This window comes from Archocentrus centrarchus, chromosome 13, assembly GCF_007364275.1.
Source record: "Archocentrus centrarchus isolate MPI-CPG fArcCen1 chromosome 13, fArcCen1, whole genome shotgun sequence".
NCBI classification, from domain to species: Eukaryota; Metazoa; Chordata; class Actinopteri; order Cichliformes; family Cichlidae; genus Archocentrus; species Archocentrus centrarchus.
In genome coordinates, this window is record NC_044358.1 from 41303711 (window position 1) to 41325540 (window position 21830).

The window sequence follows — 21830 nt, forward strand, 5'->3', positions numbered from 1 at the left end:
CTTTGTGAGTCATATTGCAAGTATCTTATTTACAGTATTGGGAAACTGTCCAAGTCTCATTCTGCCTTCTCTCTTTCTGCTTTTATGAACCTTCTCTCTCTCTCTCTCTCTCTCTCTCTCTCTCTCTCTCTCTCTCTCTCTCTGTGTCGTCCTCTTACTCTCTTTCTTCCCTCCCTTTACTGTCGTGCACAGTCTTCCCCCAGCCGGTGTGGGTTTTTGACTATATTTAGGCTGTGCTGCCTCTGGTCAACAATGTAGACTCAGTAATGTGAGTTGGACTGTAATACATGCATCAGGGGAGAGAAGCAGAGCAGGAGCTAGCTACTCCCAGCCTGAAAGAGGGGCCTCTTCAGTTTATATTTTTTAACCCCAGTCCTTTAAAAGTGGGCTACATCTGATTTTGAACTGTAACTGAGGCCAGCTGCAAGGCCAGGTAATGTCACTGAGTGATTCTATGTCCTGTTGGCATTATTGACCAGGTACGCTAAAATTGCTTGATCTTAGGATGGGAGGGGGGGGGGGGGGGGGGGGGGGTGTCATACTGGCAGCTGGTTTCATGGCAAGTGTGTGAATGTGCCAGGTATCTAGGTCCTTAAGAGATGAGGGCCACCAATGCAGAGCTGAGCCAGACAGACTGCTGTGTCATGGTCTGAAGGCCTGCTTGAGGGTCCTTCTTGGTGCTATGTTTCCTTAACTGTAGCATTGCCTTTTTTTTCCTTATATGGTCTCATTACATGAAATAAGTAATTTATCACACTGTTTCAAATTTTAAGAAATTTCCAAAAATACAAAATCATTTTTCTGCTTTTTGGAAAATTGTCTGAAGTTTAGTTGAAAGTGGAAAATAGTTGTTATAGCAACCCCCCAACAAGTGGTCAAATTTGCTAAAAGGGACCAATACAAAAATGCAGCATAGATGATGTAAGGCTACAGTGTGTAAAATCTCACTATGAGATGACAGTAGATTGCAGACTGCAGTCACCTGAATTCTGTTTTCTTACCCCTCCCAGTGCAAGTGCATAGTCCAAGCTATGGTAGGCGCTGTAGGGCAAACAACTCTGGCATCTGTTGATGTGTAGTTAACGTAGGCCGTCAGTATGCTATGTGTCCACGTCTGTTTACTCTGGAGGAGGCTGTAAAACTTTGAAAGGAGTTCAATATGAGTCAGTGAAGCTCATTTCTGACCAGTGACAGGGATACTGAGGTGAGTTCTTGAGGACATCCTGAACTAAAGCTGTTTTTGCTGCTGTTAGTCGGCACTAGAGAAACTTGAACATTAATGGACTCGAACACTTGGTGAATAAAGTCTCATACGATGTGTGAGAATGTAATCAAAGTGTGGGAGAGAAAGTGTGATTTTTGTTTTTTTTGTTTTTTTTAAAGGACGCTCAAGCCTAACATTGGCTGGCATAATGTTAGCTTGTTTTAGCCACAAAAAAAAAAAAAAAAAAAAACACCACAAAATGCTGCTGAATTAGAGAAATTCCTAATTTCCATCTTATCTTTTAAGGTGGACTCATGTTATTTCTGTCATTTGGAAGGAAATCAGAAAAAAATTGGTGAAGCTTGTTTCAGACACAGGCTGAAGTGAAGGATGACTCCAGCTAGAAATGAGCAGTGTCCACTTTAAGGTGTCTTTACAGTGTTCACAGAACTATGTGGAAATGTAGTTAATTATTTTTGAGCTGGATCAAATTGTTTGTACAAGTTGTTTGCCTAAAGTGCAACTCATCCTCATTTGCAGGAAGAGGCTTTAGCATTTAAACCCACTCACTGCAGTGACATTGAAACCGCAGCTACAACAGAAAACACTCAAGAAGTCAAAAGCTGAGATTTTGCGTTGAACTTTTCTGATTCCAGATGGTTCGTTTTGTCTAGTGTAACCACCAAGGTTATTATCAATAACTAAAATTTAACTATGTAAATACTTGAGTTAATTGACGAAAGTCATGCATGTTAGGTTAAATTATGATTCTTCTCCTGGGTGTGTGGTAGAGAATGTGTTGAAAGTGTGAGTTTGAGTGGTCACTATGACTAGAAAAAGTGCTGTGTAAATTCTGGTCCATTCCAAATAAAAATGAAAAAATAGCCTTTAGCAAATAACAAATTAATCATATTGTGTACCTATAAATCTACCTAAAATAAAATTAAAATACACAGTTGTAGTCCTTGTTAGTTTGGTCAAATTTGTCAGCACAATCACCCCGAGGAGGAAGTTTATTAAAACTGAATTTTATGTGACTGCATGTAAGGTGGTGTTTTATTGTACTGTTCTGAACTTCTTTAGCCTTTCCAGTTTGTCAAATATAACCCCTTTTTAGAATAAAAATTTAAATTAATATTAGAACTACTGTAAAATAATCAAGCAACACACCTTAAACTGAAGTGAGGAAACTCGCTCTGAACACTGAAACGAAACCAAAATAAAGCAAAAATAAGAGAGGTCTGAAAATCTATAAATATAGCTTCTCTGGTAATCACAGGCAAGGTATTTATTTATGTATTTATTTATTTAAGTGATATTTCTGTGCATGTTAAGCTGGTGTATTTATGTTAAGCTCCAGGTATCAGTATGACTTGGTTTACATTCTTCTTTCTGTGATCCACAGCAGGGGCCTACTACCCTGCACAGCCACAGTTCACCCCCTCGGTGCAGGCGGGGCCCGTTATCATGAATCCTCCACCTCAACAGCAGCCACCGCCTCAGCCCGCCCAGCACATCCCCACCAAACGGGAGCGTAAACAGGTACAGTCAGCATTCCGCACCCCAGAATATGCCACACTTAAAACTCAGTGTTGCTTTGAGATGCATGTGTTACAGGATTGCCTGTGACTTTGTGTCGCCTCAGTTTCATTTGCAATTATGTGTTCTATTCATTTTTTGTTCCACTTGAAAATTTTCAGAGGAATACAACAGACAAAAGAAGAGTTCCTTTCTATTATTAAAGTCAGATCTCACAATGTTTCCTTTTTTTTTTTAAGTTGACCTATCATTCGATTATGAATCACACTTATTTCGCCATCAGCTTTTACATTTAGCATAATGTTATTTAAAATGTGGTCGTAAACACACGTAAGATGGATACTTCATTCAGAAATTTTAATCAGGTTTGCTGTGTGATATGTGAGGTCCACTTGGCAAATGTTGCAGATATGTTTATTTTTTCCTCTATCGAGGGTGAAATTGTCCCAAACCGTTAGACCAGTAGCTGCCATGACTAAACATGCCACTGAATGCTATTGCGCATGTGTGAAGCTCGCCAGAGATAGACGGACAGGAAGACATCTCACTCCATTTAAAAAAAAATCATCAGTAATAAAAAAAAGACTATTAACAACAATTAAATTCTTGAACTATTTTTATTGTCAATTATTGTCGACAATGTTGAGTAATCGTTGCAGCCCTACATGTTAATTTGTGTTATGGCTACAGTAAGCCAAGGGGAAGTAAGAAGTACACCTATATCTTCACTACCTTGCACCACATAGCCGAAATAATCATGAACCTCTATTATGAACATGTGTTGGTGGAAGAACATGATGGTAGGGTGTGACCACCACCATTTTGAGCATTTCAGAATTCATTAATTCATAATTTTCTTGTCAGGAATCTTTGAGTGCTACGTTCCCTCCTTATATAATGTCTCTGCTTTTGTAACTTGGACTATTCTTTTATGCTACTTACATCTTAGGCTTAAAATAATATGAAGTATTATCTACAGACACACACTTGGTGATGTTACATACTAAAAGTTTGAATGATGGAGAAGGCTTCAGTCGCTGCTGTGCATTGTATTTTGTTAAAATGCGGCAGCCTGTTGGCAGTAACATGCACAGTGGTGTAAACCTGGAGGAGATGTGACTTCTTAAAGTGTGTTGAAGTCTTCCTTCTTGATACAGTTAATGACAACTCAGCTGAACTTTGTTACTCTTGAACATCAGCTGTTTTGTCTTATGTGTACCTAAACATATGTACTAACTTTACCTAAAGGAGAACAGTTAATATACAAGACCACTAAAAGACAACCACAGCTTTGAATGTGTTCAATATAATATCTGCAGGTCTTGTATGTGGTGTCCTCTACAAGAAGTTTTTGGTACATGTATTGGCATTCTTAAAAATATGGAGACCTAACTGTGCACTTGTTATTGAAGGCTTCATATTGATAATCAAGGACCAAGTCCCTCATTATGAAGTTAGTTTATTGCACCCAGATTTGGCATGAGTCTCAGTTCATTAGAGAAGCCATTTGAAATATTAGCCAAATAGAGTTGAGTTGGTTTGAAAATAAAGTGTATTACTGCAGCTTTTGTGTGTATGTGTGTCTCATTCATGCATCAAATGAATGTCCATCCATCCATTCGCTTCCGCTCATCCTGTTCAGGGTCGCGGGGGGGCTGGAGCCTATCCCAGCTGTCATAGGGCTAGAGGCAGGGTACACCCTGAACAGGTCTTCAGCCTGTTGCAGAGAGACAAACAACCTTTCACACTCACATTCACGCTCTCATGCACACCTATGGGCAATTTAGAGTAGCCAATTAACGTAACCCCAGTAAGTGCATGTCTTTGGAATGTGGGAGGAAACCGGAGTACCCAGAGGAAACCCATGCAAGCACGGGGAGAGCATGCAAACTCCACACAGAGAGAGGGAGAGAGGCCTGGGCCAAGGTAGAATCGAACCCAGACCTTTCCGATGTTATTCTAACTTTGAGGCAGCAGTGCTAACCAATGCGCCACCGTGCTGCCCGTCAAATGAATGTTTTGCATCAAAATTTTCTTTGCAGGAAGCAAAAACTCCTTTGCAGCATTATTATCAAGTTTTACACCTTTTTTTTGCCATTTTACTCCAATAACATTAGAGAATTAGATTAGAGATAATACAAAAACACCCTTGTTGCCTGATTATGAGTCACACTTGATTTGGAACACTAAATTCAGTTTACTGATTGAAACCGATATGGGTAAGTTCATCTTTAACTTATGTTGTTTAGCCTAGCTGCTGTACAACATTCCCTGATTCAACAGAATGTCTAGTGTTCCTCCTGCACTCTAACATGGCCCTCGCCTGGTATGTGGTAGCTCTCTGTGAACTCATGCCCCAATTTGAGCCTCTTGTGTCATCACCCTTTTACATCTGAGACATTTGCAGCAATGCTTACGTTTGACTCAACAATATAATCTGCTGTTTTTCTCCGTCTAATTCCATGTGACCTGATCCTGTGTACATTGTCTGTGACACTCATAAAATGTGAAGCTTTTATTGCAAAGTGTCACTGGGGATATCACACCACAAATCTGTTTGTAATGACTTTAGTTGGGCTTTGGCCATAAGACTTAATGTAAAGGCTTTTATGTGTGTTCAAGTACACACCTCAGGCTTTACTTTCCTTGATTTTGAGAGTGATGCAGTTTAACTCTTTGCCCCATTAGGACGACTTTGATGACTTCCCCTGTTCCCTTTAAAGATGAGTTTTGACACCTCAGTATATATCAATACAAACGTGGTTTGATGACCATTAGAATAGGTTCCTCGTTTTTTCCAAGGGTAGCCCTAGTGTAAGCTGTAGCCCTAGGCAGAGATCACCCTAACTAACTTCTGATGCACACCCGGTCATTTTGTTCTGGAAGCAGGCCTGAAATATGACAGAAACTGCTCAGTTCAGAAAAAAGAAATGAGCTACCCCTAGTAGGTGTCCAAGGGTGAAAGAGTTAGGGGAGCTGCTAGAGAGTTGGTGTCTTGCAAAGACAACAGAACAGCAGGGTTCTAGTGCGAACAATAGATAAAGCTTTAGGTAGCTGCACAAAAGGGAGAGAGTGTGTGTGTGTGTGTGTCTTTGAACTAGCTTGTGTTCATCATCTCCCTGCAAAATGCAGATAACAGGTGACTTGCAAAAGCTAAATGTAAATCCTCTTTTTTTTCTTCTTCTTCTTTTTCGTTTCTTTCCCCCTACTCCCCTGTTTGCATGCTCTCACTCTCACCCCATGTCAAAGAGAAAGTCCAGATGGGCGGGGGGTGAAAGACATGTCAGCACATAGCTCAGCTCCACGTGGCCACCATTCTCCTCCCCCTTCTGAGCCGGAAGGGCTAACCAGTCAGCCTTCCTCTGCTGCTGTGCCCTCCCCCCCACTAAACTTCAATTCAGTTTCCTCTGCTCTCAGACGTCTGGAAAAAAAAACAAAAAAAAACCCTCCAACTTAAGCAGATTGTGCAGGATGACACACAGAGAGAAAGAGAGAATGAGGAAAGGGGAGTTTCTGATGGTAACGGTTGCTCATTTGACAACTTTTTTTTTTTTTTTCCTGGAAACCCTCCCGTTCTCCCTGCCATGCCCCTCCTTCACACTCTGGCCCCTTTAACTGTTTGTTAGTTTCTGTGGGCGGGGGTTTGCGCATTCCAATTCCAAAGCTTTACAAGGCCAGTTGCTTTATCCTTTTTCTCCCTCCCTGTTCTGTTTAGCATATGAGAGAGGGTCAAGTCGTTAGCAAGCTACTGAAAGTCGGGCCCAGGCTCAGCCCTGCTCTTTCTTGCGTATAGCTGTCCTGTTTCTCGCTGGATATGTATTGTGGGAGCTAAGGTGAGAAGAAACTGCTTGTTAACTACCAACTGTCCTGATTTGCGGGGGTTTAAAGCCAAGCTCTAAGCCAGCTAGATCTGCTACTCCAGCTCTCGGATGATAGAGGCCCACCGGGGTTTGTAGTGCTCTGGGATAGGAGTTGCAAGCACGCTGAATCAGGTAAAGGTCACCATGGTTGAGCAAATATGGTCAAAAGTAAGTCAGAGAGCAAAAGTGTTACAAATGGTTTAATCGTTTTTCAGTGACTGCATGAGTCACTTAAGTTAGCAGCATTTGGACTCAAACAGATTTGCTGACAGTTTTGAATTCATTGTTTCTTTGTGTGAATGAGAGAAAACACGTGTTTGTGACGCATAGGCACACCTTGTGTTAGTGATCAGATTTGAACTCACTCCTGTGCCATTGTGGGTATACAGGAATGCATTCTGTTGTCAGACCTGATTGTGCTTTGCCTTCATGAGAGCAGGCATTTTTAACATGAACTGCTTAAAGCAGCAGTGGAATTTTGTTTCACTGTTTGGTTTCAAGTTTGCTTAATTTGATTCACGCTCAGACAGCTTTTCGGGTGACTCAGAGGCTGAAGCACATTCAGTTGGGCAGCAGAGGAATTTGCACGGTGGTTAGTGTTTGGATTTTGTGTGCCTCAGTGTTCAGGCTGTGAAGAAATGTAGCTTTCATTGAATGAGGCAATCTAGTGAGTAAGAGCAAGAGGGAGAACTGAGAGAAGGCGGACATGTGTAGATGCTGCACCATAGGAAGCAGTTTTTTCTTTTTTCCCTGCCTTTACTCTTCATTTGAAGTAGGCTTAATCTCAAGTGCTGCCTCTGTTGTTTACCTGCTTTCCCCTTTCCTCATCTCTTGTTCTGTTTACTTAAAGCCACAGCTCATCTTTTGCTTTCCTCCACAGATCAGAATAAGAGACCCAAACCAAGGAGGTCGAGACATTACAGAAGAGATTATGTCAGGGGGCCGTAGTGGCTCCACCCCAACCCCACCACAGGTGAGCCACAGTGCCACGTTCTTAACTAAAACTACTCAGGACAGCAGCCATACAAGCGTGCTGCTAGCTTTTACATTTTGTAATTTTACAAACTCAACTCTCACTTGAAAATGATATTTTCTGGCAGCAGCTACAGTTTTCTGGGGTCCATATTAAAATATGCATAATACAAAGTCTTTATTTTTCTTCTACTTTCTACTTTCTTTAATCTTAAATTTATGACTAGGATTCCTTCACTTGGTCTGTCCACGTTACTACTCAGAAAGAATGCTGCAGATTGCCAGTCCCCATACTACACACACTAGTCTGTTTTGATTTTTGTCAAAATCAAAACAAACTGAAACTCAGACATGTGGCTTTTAAAACCAACTGGGATTTAAGCCTGTTTTTTCTTCTTCTTTTTTCCCATTGTCAAATGGAAAAAATAGTTGTCCTCAATTCTAAGGTCATACTTCAGGATTGGTGTGTATGTCTCCCAACAGACAGCCATATCAGGATCAGAAAGTACGTCGGTGACCCAGGCAAACGGTGAGAGTGTCCCAGCTGCTGCTACACCGGCACTGGTTAGACCAGGTGGGTGACACATGCAGAGTCTTGAACACAGTTGCACATTAATATGTATTTTACTTGAGGCACTTACGCTTTTTTAAATCAACTAACAGTTATTTACATGCATCCTATTTAGCCATTTGTATCATAACTATTATTAGTCTGCTTTTAATAGGTCTTAAATTCAACTGTAAGATAAGCTGATTCCAGTTAATGTTTTTGTCTTGTGATTATGTTAAAACTGACTTTTACCAGTAAATGGAGAGAGCGTTTAAAGAAGCTAAGAGAAAGAGAGAGTTAAGCCTGTGGTATGCGTGACTTAATGTTTCATAAATTGGATCACTTAATACAGCTATTGGGGACCAAACCTAATTAATAAAGCAAACCATCTTTGTGGATATAAGGGCGTGATAAATCACAGCCTGCAGGAAAAAGCAGTTCCTAGTTGAAACACATTCTCCTTTACATTCTGCAGTTATTTGCCCATGTTTTTAGTCTGTATGAGCAGCTACAGGTAGCCCCATGGTGACCAAATCTGGAGCTGGCAACATTTCCTTTAAACCAGCATTTTTATTTTATTTTTTTTCATTTGTTTTTGTTGTTCAATGTTAAGTAGGGTTATCAGCATGGAAGTGCATGCAACTGGTAATTAAGGGCCACCTAACCAGCTAATTCAGCCAGTGACTAAACTTTCAAAATAACCTTGATGGCAGCAAATCCATGCTAGTTGTCATGATTCTCTCAGTTGGATTAAAACAAGTGCAAAAATTCTAAAATGAGCCATTAGCATACCCGAATAGGTCACCCAAGTGTAGGGAAATGGTGAAGCTGATTTAGGGGTGGTGGTTGGACAAGGTGTAGATACAGATGTGGACAAAATTGTTGGTACCATGCCCTTAAAGAAAGAAAAGCCCACAGAGGTCACTGAAATAACTTGAAACTGACGAAAGAAGTAATAAATAAAAATGTACTGAAAATAAACTAATGGCAGTCAGACATTGCTTTTGAATTGTGGTTTAACAGAATTATTTGGAGAAAAAAAAACTGACTGCCCTGGACAATAATGATGGTACTCCTAGAAAAGCTTGACAATAAGTTGACCACAGGGACACAGTAAACTAAAGTGTGTCTTGTAATTAGCATGCAGGTATCTTCTAACTTACAATCAGTCACTCTGCCTATTTAAAGAGTGAAAAGTAGTGACTGTGCTGTTTGGTATCATGGTGTGTGCCACACTGAGCATGGACCACTGTCTCAGGGGATGAGAGAGAGAGAGTGAGTTATTGACAAGCATGTTAAAGGTAAAACCTACAAGACCATCTCCAAGCAGTTTGAGTTCCTGTGACTACAGTTGCACATGTTATTCAGAAGTTTAAGGTCCACAGGACTGTGGCCAACCTCCCTGGACGTGGCCACAAGAGGAACATTAATGACAAATTGAAGAGACAGATAATAAGAGTGATAACCAAAGAGCCCAGAACAACTTCCAAAGACATCAGAGGTGAATTCCGAGGTCAGGGTGCATCAGTGTCAGGTCACACCATTTGTCATTGTTTGAGCCAAACTGGACTTAATAGAGGACAACCGAAGAGGACATCACTGCAGAAAGCAAATCATAAAAATACAAGATTGGAATTTGTCAAAGTGCATATTGACAAACCACAAAGCTTCTGAGAGAATGTCCTTTGGACAGACTAAACAAAGCTGGAGCTTTTTGGCAAGTCACATCAGCTCTATGTTCACAGACAAAAATGAAGCATACAAAAAAAAAAGAAGACTGTACCTACTGCGAAACATGGAGGAGGCTCGTTATGTTCTGGGGATGCTTTGCTGCATCTGGCACAGGGTGTGTTGAATCTGTGCAGGGTACAATGAAATCTCAAGACTATGCAGCTATTCTGGAGCCAAATGTGCTGCCCAGTGTCAGAAAGCCTTTTCTCAGTCGCTAGTCATGGGTCCTCCAACAGGATAATGTCCAAAGCACACAGCCAAAAACACCCAGGAATGGCTAAGAACAAAACATTGGACTATTCTGAAGTGAGCCCTGATCTAAATCTTATTGAACATCTGTGGAAGGAGTCTGGAGAAGGTGCCTTCAAACCTTTCTTGAACAGAAAGGTACCAACAATTTTGTCCACATCTGTATATAGGAGGCCCAACTAGGAAATATCTGGTGTCAGTGGTGTTCAGCCATGTTATAAGGTAAACGTGTGGGTGAATATGTTTACAGTTTTTCAGAAACAACAGATGCAGTGTTGATTTGTAAGAACACAAATGAGCTCATGAAGTGGACTGTGTAACTGTGTAATTTTTTTTTTTTTTTCTGACTTTTGACCCTCCAGATGACAGAAGGAAACCTACGCCTCCACCTCTGGCAAAGACCCCTGAACTTCCCAAAGGCGACTCCATCCCCACAGAGGCTAACACCTCTGATACGAACACTAAGACCCCTTTACCGCCTCTACTATCAGAAGCTGAGAACACCCCTGAAAACACTATTTCTACACTTGCACCGAACGTTCCCGTTCCAGATGTGATGGATGCTCCTGCACCTCGCAGGGACCCTACACCCCCTCCCCAGTCCGCACCTGAGGTACCCGCCTATCCTGCACCTTTTCCTGATCTTGTCCTCACCTCCTCTGCACAGAACAAAACAGACAAGAAAGCCACAGAGGCAGAGGAGGAGGTGACAAAAGAGGAGGTGGCCGAGGAGGAGGAGGCTAAAGCCGAAAAGGATGTGATGTTTCTGGACACACCCCAAACTCCTCCTTCCTCCACTAATGGTGTGACAGAGTTGGAACCAGAAAGGCTGTCAGTGGAGTTACCACCAAGTCACCTGGAGGACCCTCTGGAATCCCCGATTGCCCAGCCTGAGGAGCTCCGCCTACCCAACGGTCTCCCGCTCCCAGCTCCTCAAGACCCCGAGGCGCCTGCCGACAGCGCAGCTGAGCATGACGACAGCCCTATAGCTGAGCCTGACGTCAGCCAGCAGCCAATCTCACACACATCTGCAGCCAGCACTCAGGCAGCACCACATGTAGAAGCCATACCTCCACCTGTTGAACATTCAACCCCTGCACCCACTGTTCAGGAAGCTGAACCACCTCAGGCGGCACCTATCCAGCCGGAGGCTCACGATCCAGTTCCTGCAGTCACCCTGGATGTTAAGGAAGACACTCCAGTGCCCCAGTCTAACACCAAGGAAGAGACTCCATCTCCTACAGAGATGGATTCAATAGCTGACAGCACCCCAGAAGCAGTGCCCACTCCTCCTCCTACAGCAGAGGAGAGAGAGGACACGCCTCCTCCTCCACAGACAGTCACCCCAGCCCCCGTAGAAACTACTATGCAAGGTGAGTCACTCAATCATGTTTGTGTGTTTTGTGCTTTCTACAAACTAATAATCAAGAATGACAGTTTCTGTCATCCACAGATTTTCTTCCTCTGCTGAGTTTTCTGTCAGATACAGTATGTTTGAGCTGATCTGAGGCTGCCTGTCTTTCTTTCCTCTCTAGCTGCTGTGTCTGTGCCAAAGAAAAAAAGGAAGATGAAGGATCTGAACAAGAAGGAGGCAGTGGGAGACCTCTTGGATGCCTTTAAGGAAGTGCGTGATCAGTAACGAATTTGTTCATTCATTCTCATTCTTTTTCTTATCTGTTGTAGCTAATCTGCATTACTCCAAATTCTCTGAAGCTGAAAAAGAAAACAATTTAAGTCTTCAACCCATTCCAGGAACATAAGCGAAACTAGTTGCTGATTTTTACTGTAGCCTCTTAATTATTCCCCATACATATGAACTTTACCCATTCCTAAATTCCAAACTGACCTTCCTTACCAAGGCACAGAAAGTGGTTCCACCAGAGCCTGAGCCTGCCCCAGCACCAGAGCCCCAACCCCCTACTACTGCTGCTCCTCCTGCTCAAGAGGAGGCAGATTTGACCTGGGAGGATAAGGAGGACAAGCTGGATGCTGAGAACATTCAGCCAGATCCCACCAACCCGACCGCCACCGACAAGAAGTATCAGTACAAAGAGGGTGGGTGTCTGAACCTTGATACCTTTCAGTGATGTTCTCCCATTTGTATGCCAAAGTTAAGTGTATCAAGTTGACTGTTTGCTTCTTCAGAACTGAGTGGCATTTTATCTGTATCAGAGTGTCCTGTGGAAACGAATGCTAATGACAGTAATATGCTATATTTTAAAAATGAGTACAAGCAGCTGTGACTTTCAAAGCAATTCAAGCAGTGATGACACTGGCTTTTTCTTTAGAATAAGTCTAACAAAAAGCAATCAGGGATGCTGCCTAAAACTCAGAAGAAAGGGGGATGATGATTGTCACCAGCTTTCTTTGATAGATCAACAGATTATTCATCGGTTGGACTGTTTTCGTCCTTTAATATGTTGTGAAATGACTTTTAACAAAAGCACATTCTCTGTGTTTTGTTTTGTTTCAGAACAATGGAAGCCAATCAACACAGAAGAGAAGAAGAAATATGACCGAGAGTTTCTTCTGGGCTTCCAGTTCATCTCAGCGAGTATGAACAAGCCTTTGGGTCTGCCAGCTATCAGTGATGTTGTCCTGGACAAGGTGCAAACATTTACTATAAATACACAGCTAAGAACAAGACAAAAAAAGATGTCTATATGTGTCGTTGTAGTGGATATTGTAATTAAGTTCTGCTTTCTGCTTTCTGTCTTTTCAGGCTAATAAGACTCCTCTGCGACAACTTGACCCCAGTCGCCTACCGGGGATGAACTGCGGTCCTGACTTCACACCCTCCTTTGCCAACCTTGGTAGGCCCAGCATGGGAGGAGGAGGCAGAGGACCAGTGAGTTCAAATTTTCTTAGTGTAATCCAGCACTCTGCAAATGAACTGTTTATAAAATGATGTTTCTGTGTTTCCCTTATAGCCTCCAGGTATGGGGATGGGGATTGGCGGACCGCGCCGCTCTCAGCAAGTCCAGAGGAAAGAACCAAGGAAGATCATCACCAGCATGTCACTCAATGACGACGTGCAGCTGAACAAAGCAGAGAAGGCTTGGAAGTCTTCAGTGAAGAAAGTTACTCGCAGCCGCGGGGCAGAGGAGATAGACGAGAGCGATCCGGAGCACATCAAGACCCAGGAGCTCTTTAAACGGGTGCGCAGCATCCTCAACAAGTTGACCCCCCAAAAGTTTCAACAGTTAATGAAACAAGTAACGGAACTGACTATTGACACGGAAGAGAGGCTGAAAGGGGTCATAGACCTCACCTTTGAAAAGGCCATCTCCGAGCCAGACTTCTCGGTGGCCTATGCCAACATGTGCCGCTGCCTTATGGGGGTAAGTGATGTCTCATCCAACATGAAAATTAATAAGCTTGAATATTTACACTGGAAATGTTGTGGTTTAGATGTTTAATTGGGGATGTTCCTGGAGACTAATTTCTTAGTCGACTAAACAAGGGGGGAAAAATTGGACTAATCGACTAGTCTAAAAGAAACACTCGGATATCAAGTTAAATTTTAGGCCTGTTAAATGGAGAATGTCAAAAACTGTCTAAACAAAGGCATTTGAAAGGATTAATCACATTCTTCTGTAATGAATTGCACTTTAAATGCTGCTTAACCCTATAACAGTGGCAATTACCGTAATTACGCGGCCATTTGTCCTATCTGAAAAATTCAAACGGTTTCAGAAAGCTTAGAAATTGTGCTTCACAACCAATATTGGGTTATTACAGTAATTGCTGCCGGAAGTCGGCGGCACTTTTGAAGTATGTTCTGTCGCCGGCGACAGGTTCAGTATTAAAGGGTTAACTGTGTGGCACTGCACATCATGCATTATGCAGTTATACTCCAAATCAAATCAAAAATTTATTTTAAGGAATACAAGAATATAATCAAAATCAAAAAGTACACTGGGGTAAAATGGAGGTGCAAACAGACAAATAAGAAAAAAACTTAAAATAAATTGATGTTAAATATATGAAAATGCGTTAAGGCAAACGATGTTTACACATCATTAAAATAGGAGAAAATAACATCCGAAAAATGAATAAATTGCCACTTTTAAAAGTGCGGCGCATTGTGCTGTGCATTATGAATGGTGCTTGTTGTTCTAAAATTCATGACGCACATCTCAATTAAAGTTAAAATGATAATAAAATGATACAATACAAACATCCATCCATTGATTTTCTTCTGCTTATCCGGGGCTGGGTCGCAGGACCGCAGCCTGAGCAGTGCAGCCCAGACACCCCCACCCCCCACCCCCCCACATCCTCCAGCTTCAGCTCTGGGTCTTTGTAGAGCTACGATGTAACCTAAGTGGCCGATGTTGCTGCCTGTGTTTGCGTGTATCAAGAGTCGTCGTGTCCCGTTGTTTTACATGCGGTGCTAGCCGACAGAAACATAAAATGATGGGGTTTCTTTTGTTTGTTTTTGTTTTTGTTTTTCCTCACTTCTTTGTACAAACTTGGGGGAAGTAGTCAGAAATACACGCAAGGAAATGACGGTTTTCCCAGAAGGTGCGCGTCAAGTTACAACTAGCAAAAATATCAGGCCAATATTAACAGAGTTATGACATTTTTCTATGACCATGTCAGGACTGCAACTCTGGCAGCAGACGACTGCTTAACGTTTAGGACACCCATTTATGGGCATCAATTAAAATCATAAAAATTAGCCTAACAGACTAGTACCTCTGGTACAGGCTAGTGACATTAGCAACAATTAGTTGTGTAGTCGACTAGTCGCGCACGTCCCCGTGTTTAACTTATGCAGCTGTGCAGAGAATTCAGTGCCATTTTGCTCTGCGCATTTCTTTGCATTTCTTCTTCACATTACCAGAGATCAGTCGGCTCTCTTTCATATTGTTATGAGGTTGATAAACAGACTTGGGACATTGAATCTTTTCATAGCACAATGTCTTGAATATTTCCTTTATTAATTTCCTCGTTTGTTCCTCACAAATACTTATGAACACTGTGGTGAGGAGAATAAAGTCATAAATTGTGTTTTGCTTCTAGAAATTTTGCTGTAGATATTAAATTGGCACACGTGTGTTTAAGACTGGTACAAAGTATTAGGGCACTAAGCTAAACAAATGTCTTCTAGGATACTGTTTCACTGAAAACAAAAATGTTTTTCTCACTTTCAGCAAAGAAATTAATGAATGCTTTAGCAGCGAGAGAGTGCTGAATCACTTTTAAGCTTGTTCTCATACAACAATGAATAAGTGACATGGTAGTAGTGGAAAAATAAGTTGGTCAATATTGGCTAAATATTTAAAACAGCAGAAGTCCTGACATTTGCCTGGCTCTTATCTTTTTATGGTCTTTAATCCACACCAACTCCTCCCATTTTTTTTGTACACACTTATTTCTGCACAAAAATATCCACAGCTTCACTTTGAAGTGTTAATTTATCAACAGCTTGGTTGGGGGAAAATTGCAGGGCTACTGCTCATTCACTTGAGAGTCCCTAAGTGCTGCTGTGAATCAGCAGTGGCTCTCAAACTCTCGAACTGTAATGCTACTATAACACTATGCCTGTGTGGAGTGGACAGCTTGGTGAAGAATATGGGTGGATGTGTGTTGGTTTTCTTTTTGTTTTGTTTTTTCCAAAAAATAGTTTCATGATGGCACTGATATAGTAAACACACTTATATAGTTTCTACTTGAGCACTCAAAGTGCTCTAATTTAATCATGAAATTCAAATTGGTAACTATTTTGTTTATTGTTAATAATAAAAATAACATAAAAACTGTGGCATGTACTATGATTAAATATAAAATGACATGAACAATATTCAGCTCCTAAAGTAGGTTAATAAGATAATGCATCTTATTAACCTACTTTAAGAGCCAAATATCAGTTAATGGTGTAGGTTGTCTGAAAAATGTACCCTTTCAATGAAAATGGAAAAATTCCTTAATGTGGAGTCATTTTATTTATTTATTTTTTAAACAATAAAGACTGCAAACCACAGTGATTTCTTTAAAATCCTCTTTTTGTTCTGACCCACAGTCCAGAGAATCACTTCACTGTCGTGGGAAAGCAAATCATCAAATACATATATACAGTTATATACTATATATACAGTTGTCTTAATTACATAGGTGTAAAATAATTTTTTTCAATTTTTTTTTTTTTTTTTAATCTTAAACGTAGTCATCGAGGTCTTTGAAAGCATTGGTTCTGATATGTTTAAATAATGCAGGAAGCCTGAACTCAGCGCACAAGAAGCAGGAATTGTGGTTCATCATAGGTGGACACTGTAGTTGGCAAACACAACCCTGCTTTTGCAGTGGTGTCAATCCTAGTAGCACAGTTTCACAAATGTCTCTATGAGGCTCCAATGATGACCTCACATTAGTGCCACGTGTCTGGGCCACTGATCCAAGTGATGGGATTGAGGGACTGAGGAGCCACTGTAACTGTCTCCTTCTGCCCTTTACTTAACATATGTTCTCTCTTTCCCTGCTTTTTTACAGCTAAGAGTTGAAATTCCAGATAAACCGGGAGCCACTGTGAATTTTCGCAAGCTGCTACTAAATCGATGCCAGAAGGAGTTTGAGAAGGATAAGGACGATGATGAGATTTTTGAGAAGAAGCAGAAAGAGCTGGAAGCTGCTTCAGGGGTATGGTGCTGCATTATGAAATATGAGTTGCACATAGGAAGTCATGTGAAGAGCTATAATTGGGGTTCAAAGATTCCACAGCATCAAATTTATGTTAAACATCTGAAATGTGTTAGAGATCCAGCTAATGGTACTTCCTCTACAGTTTCCTTTTTTTTTTTTTAATCCTTTTTTCTGTGTGCTTGATGTTTCCTGGGCAGGAGGAGGAGAAGCAGCGGCTCATTGAGGAGTTAGAAGAGGCTAAGGACAAGGCTAGGAGGCGGTCTCTAGGCAATATAAAGTTCATCGGTGAGCTGTTTAAGCTTAAAATGCTCACAGAGGTCATCATGCACGACTGCATTGTCAAGCTGCTCAAAAACCATGACGAGGAGTCTCTGGAGTGCCTCTGCAGACTGTTGTCCACCATTGGCAAGGACCTCGACTTTGAGAAGGCCAAGGTACAAAACACGCACATACTTGATATTAGGGAGCACAATGAAGAATAGCATTCACATGGTCCTACATTCTTTATACATGCATGCAAGTTTGAGATTAGTTTTGAAAATGTAATAATTTTTGCTCTGATAGACACACAGTGCAGTTGGCTAACAATTGTGTCCCTTTTCAGCCTCGTATGGACCAGTATTTCAATCAGATGGAGAAAATAATAAAGGAGAGGAAGACCACCTCCAGGATCCGGTTCATGTTGCAGGACGTGCTGGACCTTCGACGGGTAAATAACAGTCACACATGTACACAGTGAGCTGCTTTGCATGTATAAGTTGGAGCATAAACCCTTTCCCTTTGCTTTTCAAACTTTTTTCTCCCATGAACTCCCCCCAAAAACAGAAGAGAAGAAAAAAAATTCATTAGAATTTAACAGGGCATTGCATCAGCCTGTCCTGCTGACTGAAGTTGTTTTTCTTGCATGGGAATGTTTCCATGTTATTTATCTTCTCTTATTGTGCTCATTTATGCATTTTGTGATTGAGTAGACCAAAAAATGATATCTAGCTGTTTTTCAAAGCCTGAATCGTTATGCTTAATTCTGTATTTTTTATGAAAGCAGCACATGATGTTTAATGGGCACTTTTATGAAATCAGGCTAATTGATGGAAAATGTGATTTCATAGATCATATTTAAAAGCTGTGGGAACCTCAATCAGGAGCTGCTGTGTGTTTCAGGAAACTAAGTAACAGTTCATTTGTTTAAAATAATTGTTTCACTGGGTACACTCAGTTTGGGATAGTTCAGTTTTATTGTAGTGAGGTTGTATGAGGTTCTGATCAGAAAGGAAACTAAAGCCATGTATTGCCACTTTCAGCAGCAACACAGGTTTTAGTCTCCTCAAAGAGTCAGTATTGGTTTAAGTGTACATCCTATTTAGAACATTTTCATGGCTTTACCTGCTGTCAGACTGTCTTTGTGACAAGGAAGTGAAGATTTTACACTCCATCAGACTCCACTGACAAAAGCAGTAACTTTATTTTGGAAAACACACCTCTGAAATGTTGCATTGGTGTTAAAGCAAGAGCCTTTCACATACATCATGCCTTATTGTTGGATATGGTCTGTAACAATGCATGGTGCTGTCCACAGGTCAGAGATATGCACACTGGTTCTTCAGCTTTGGCCAGTATGAGGCTCAAATACAGGCGAGGAAAGACGAGTCTTCCTCAGCTCTTTAATGCAGGGCATCTCCTACACACAGAGCTGCCCTGTGCCGTAGGATGAGACAACAAACTGTAGCTCTTCTAGTTTAAAAAAAAAGGGGGGGGGCAAAACTTATTTCTGTGCAACTTTGTGAAGCCAGTTCAGTCTGGTGGCATTGATGCTTCTTGCTTCTGAAGGAATGCTGCAATCCTTTAGTTAGGCTTTCAGTCCCTCCCACACAGTCATTCAAAACCTGCTGTCTTCAGTGTTTTTCCAAGCCACAATCTGCTGCTCCGTGTCAGCATAGTGGCCCAGTTTAACCGTGGAGCACACACTACATGCTTTATTTCCTTTCTTCCTTCCAGAAGAGTGAATAGGCTGATTATGTCTTTCAGTTTTCGTCTTTATCATGAACACTGTAGTTAGGGCCCGAGCACGAACTGTGCGAAGGCCCTATTGTAATTGCTTCGTTTATTATTATTATTTTTTTTTTTTTTTTATTATTATTATTATTATTCAGGCAAATGAATTGGCTTTTTGGGGGCTTTATCATATTCAAAAACTCATGAAACTTGGCACATGCGTCACACCTGGTGAAAATTTAAGTATTTTAATGGGCTCGGGCAAGGGCGCGCCCAAATGGCTCGCTAGCGCCCCCTAAACTGGAGCCCCACCGCTGTGTTTCACGTACATGAATGAAACTTCATACACATGTATATCATGTCCAGGCGCACAAAAAATCCTCTTGGAGCCATGCCCTAAACCCAACAGGAAGTCCGCCATTTGGAATTAATTATGCAAATTTGGCGATTTGCAGCCCTCACACTTTTTCTAATAACTCAGAGGTTTTAGACGTTATCATCTTCATATTTGGTTTCTCTAACCTACACCCCCAGGGGAATCTAAATCTCGAAAATGGTGAGTTTTTGCCAAGGGGGAGGGGTCCTTATGCCCCTTTGAACTTTGATCATTCGCCATGAAATTTTGATTGCCTCTCATTCATACCTACATGATCCAATGTGCATCAAACTTCTCCAGTAGGATGAGGGTGCCCCCCTGAACACATACATATGACAATATTTAATATCAGTCGCAGCGCCACCTAGTGGGAACAGGAAATGTCATATTTTACACTTGGAGGTCCAGCTCCAAGGTGGTTTAGCAGAACCATCTCAAATTTCACCTGGAAAGCCTTAAGAAGTTGGACTTACTGTGTTTTCAAAACTGTGAGTTTTTGACAAAAGGGCGTGACCCTTATGGGACGGCAAAGTTCGATGATTCGCCATGAACACAAAAATGGCTGTAACTCAAAGCCAACTTGCCCAATCTGGCTCAAACTTCAGTGGTGTGATAAGCATGCTGCCCTGAACACATTCATATGCATAAAGTCCATAAACGTTAGAGCGCCGCCTAGTGGCAGCTCGGAATATCTTAAAATAGCATGTTTTTTGAGTAGCCCCGGAGCTACGTTTTATCTACATGTATGAAAATGTACAGGCTCATGTAACATACTAAGACGTACAAAAAAGTCTCTTGGACCCATACCCCAAACCCTACAGGAAGTCGGCCATCTTCAATTGAAGGTGTCAATTTTTGCGATTTCCACGCCTGCTATTTCAACGAACTCGTCCTAGGGCATTTCACCCACTGACACCAAATTGGCTCCAGATCATCTACACAAGTAGCCCATCAAATATTGTGGAAATCTTTACAAAATATTAAACGGCCTTGTCACACCAGGCCATTAAATTTGGCCTTTGTTTTTCTCCCTCACCACCAAAACTGTTTGTGCACTTGTTCGCACATGCTTTGTCTGATCAGGCTGAAAATTTAATCACTCATGTACACACCCAGGCTGAATCCATAACTACAGATTCAAGACTGTAGGCGCAATAGCGCCCCCTACAGAAGCAAATGAAAATTTGTATGACCGTCCACAGAATTAGTTTTGCTCTGAAATACATGAAATATCTTTCACCATTCCTTACAAAATCCTCATCTATTTGATAAGCCTCCTGCCCTGAACACATTGATATGCATAAAGTCCATAAACGTTAGAGCGCCCCCTACTGGCAGCTTTAAATATCATAATATACCATGTTTTTTAGCTAGCCCCTGAGTTACATTTTATCTACAGCTCTGAAATTTTGCACACTCATGTAACATCCTAAGACATACAAAAAAGTCTCTTGGAGCCATACTCCAAACCCTACAGGAAGTCCAGCATCTTCAATTGAAAGTGTCAATTTTTGCCATTTTCAGGCCTGCTATTTGAATGAACTCCTCCTAGGGCATTTCACCCAGTGAGACCAAATTGGCTCCACATCATCTAGACAAACAGCCCATCAAAAAAGTCAATCAGACCCATGCCCTATTTTGCATGCTGGAGCCGTGACCACACCCCCAAATATTCCATTGCGTCTATGCCGACAGCAAAAGATACCTTTTCCTATAAAAGAATTCAACTTTCTAGAGACCCATCACGATCACAAAACCTCCGAGTGCGGCACGGGTCGACGAGCGCCACAGGTCGACGCGCGCGGAGTGCGAGGGCCCGATATCACCGCTTGCGGTTTTAATTATAAATGTCACTGATTTAGAGAGACATCAGAATGACAAATGATCAGTACATAAGGTCAATGTGAAACCTTTGTGTCCTACAAGGAGGAATTGATGATATGGACAGGAAAAGAACATAATTTCAATTTGGAACTCATCATAATATTGTCTTTTTTTTTTTTTTTCTTCCTCCCATCACGCACTGCTTTCTTTTATTTAATCCAGAATAATTGGGTGCCCCGGCGAGGCGACCAGGGTCCCAAAACCATTGACCAGATCCACAAAGATGCTGAACTGGAGGAGCACAGGGAACAGATGAAGGTGCAGCAAGCCCTTATCTCTAAGAAGGAATCAAGTGGAGGCTCAGGAGGCAGGATGGGGGGAGGCCGTCGGGGCCCTCACTCCCCAGGCCGTCGGGGCCCTCACTCCCCAGGTCGTCGGGGCCCTCACTCCCCAGGCCGTCGAGGCCCTCACTCCCCAGGCCGTGGTGTTTCTCCCCAGGATGAAGGCTGGAACACAGTGCCCATCTCTAAGAACCGACCTATTGACACCTCCCGCCTTAGTAAAATCACTAAGGTGAGAGAGGGAGGGTGTTTCTTCTCACCCAAGTTCATCATTGCTGATCAACACACACATTTTGGCAGTTATAAATTCCACAAATGTGGCTGTCACTTTCTGTTAATAAACTGCTTTTTCTTTTCAGACTCCTGTTCTTGACTTCAACAATCAGCTGCTTGCCCCAGGAGGTAAAGGCACGTGGGGCAGCTGGGGTAAGGGCAGCAGCGGTGGCACCAGTGCCAAGCCTGCAGATTCTGGTAGGCCCCCCCCCCCCCCCCCCCCCCCCCCTAATATGTTTATGTGTCAAATAACTGTCTATTTGTGTAAATCAAA

General features: G+C 41.9%; 1 protein-coding gene and 1 non-coding gene across 2 annotated transcripts in view; both read left to right on the forward strand.

The window, feature by feature from the left end:
- Window positions 1-21830, forward strand: part of LOC115790244 (eukaryotic translation initiation factor 4 gamma 1) — a 34365-nt gene that overhangs the window by 7116 nt on the left and 5419 nt on the right. The window contains exons 7-20 of the mRNA XM_030744003.1: window positions 2610-2746; window positions 7484-7576; window positions 8059-8149; window positions 10468-11478; window positions 11641-11729; window positions 11965-12160; window positions 12579-12712; window positions 12828-12953; window positions 13036-13446; window positions 16601-16747; window positions 16948-17184; window positions 17355-17459; window positions 21165-21515; window positions 21643-21754. Coding sequence (XP_030599863.1) covers window positions 2610-2746; window positions 7484-7576; window positions 8059-8149; window positions 10468-11478; window positions 11641-11729; window positions 11965-12160; window positions 12579-12712; window positions 12828-12953; window positions 13036-13446; window positions 16601-16747; window positions 16948-17184; window positions 17355-17459; window positions 21165-21515; window positions 21643-21754 — 3240 coding nt within the window. The remainder of the gene's footprint in view (window positions 1-2609; window positions 2747-7483; window positions 7577-8058; window positions 8150-10467; window positions 11479-11640; window positions 11730-11964; window positions 12161-12578; window positions 12713-12827; window positions 12954-13035; window positions 13447-16600; window positions 16748-16947; window positions 17185-17354; window positions 17460-21164; window positions 21516-21642; window positions 21755-21830) is intronic.
- LOC115791363 (small nucleolar RNA SNORD66) lies at window positions 16460-16534 on the forward strand. The gene has a single exon (XR_004020906.1). It is a non-coding gene; the product is annotated as a small nucleolar RNA SNORD66 (small nucleolar RNA).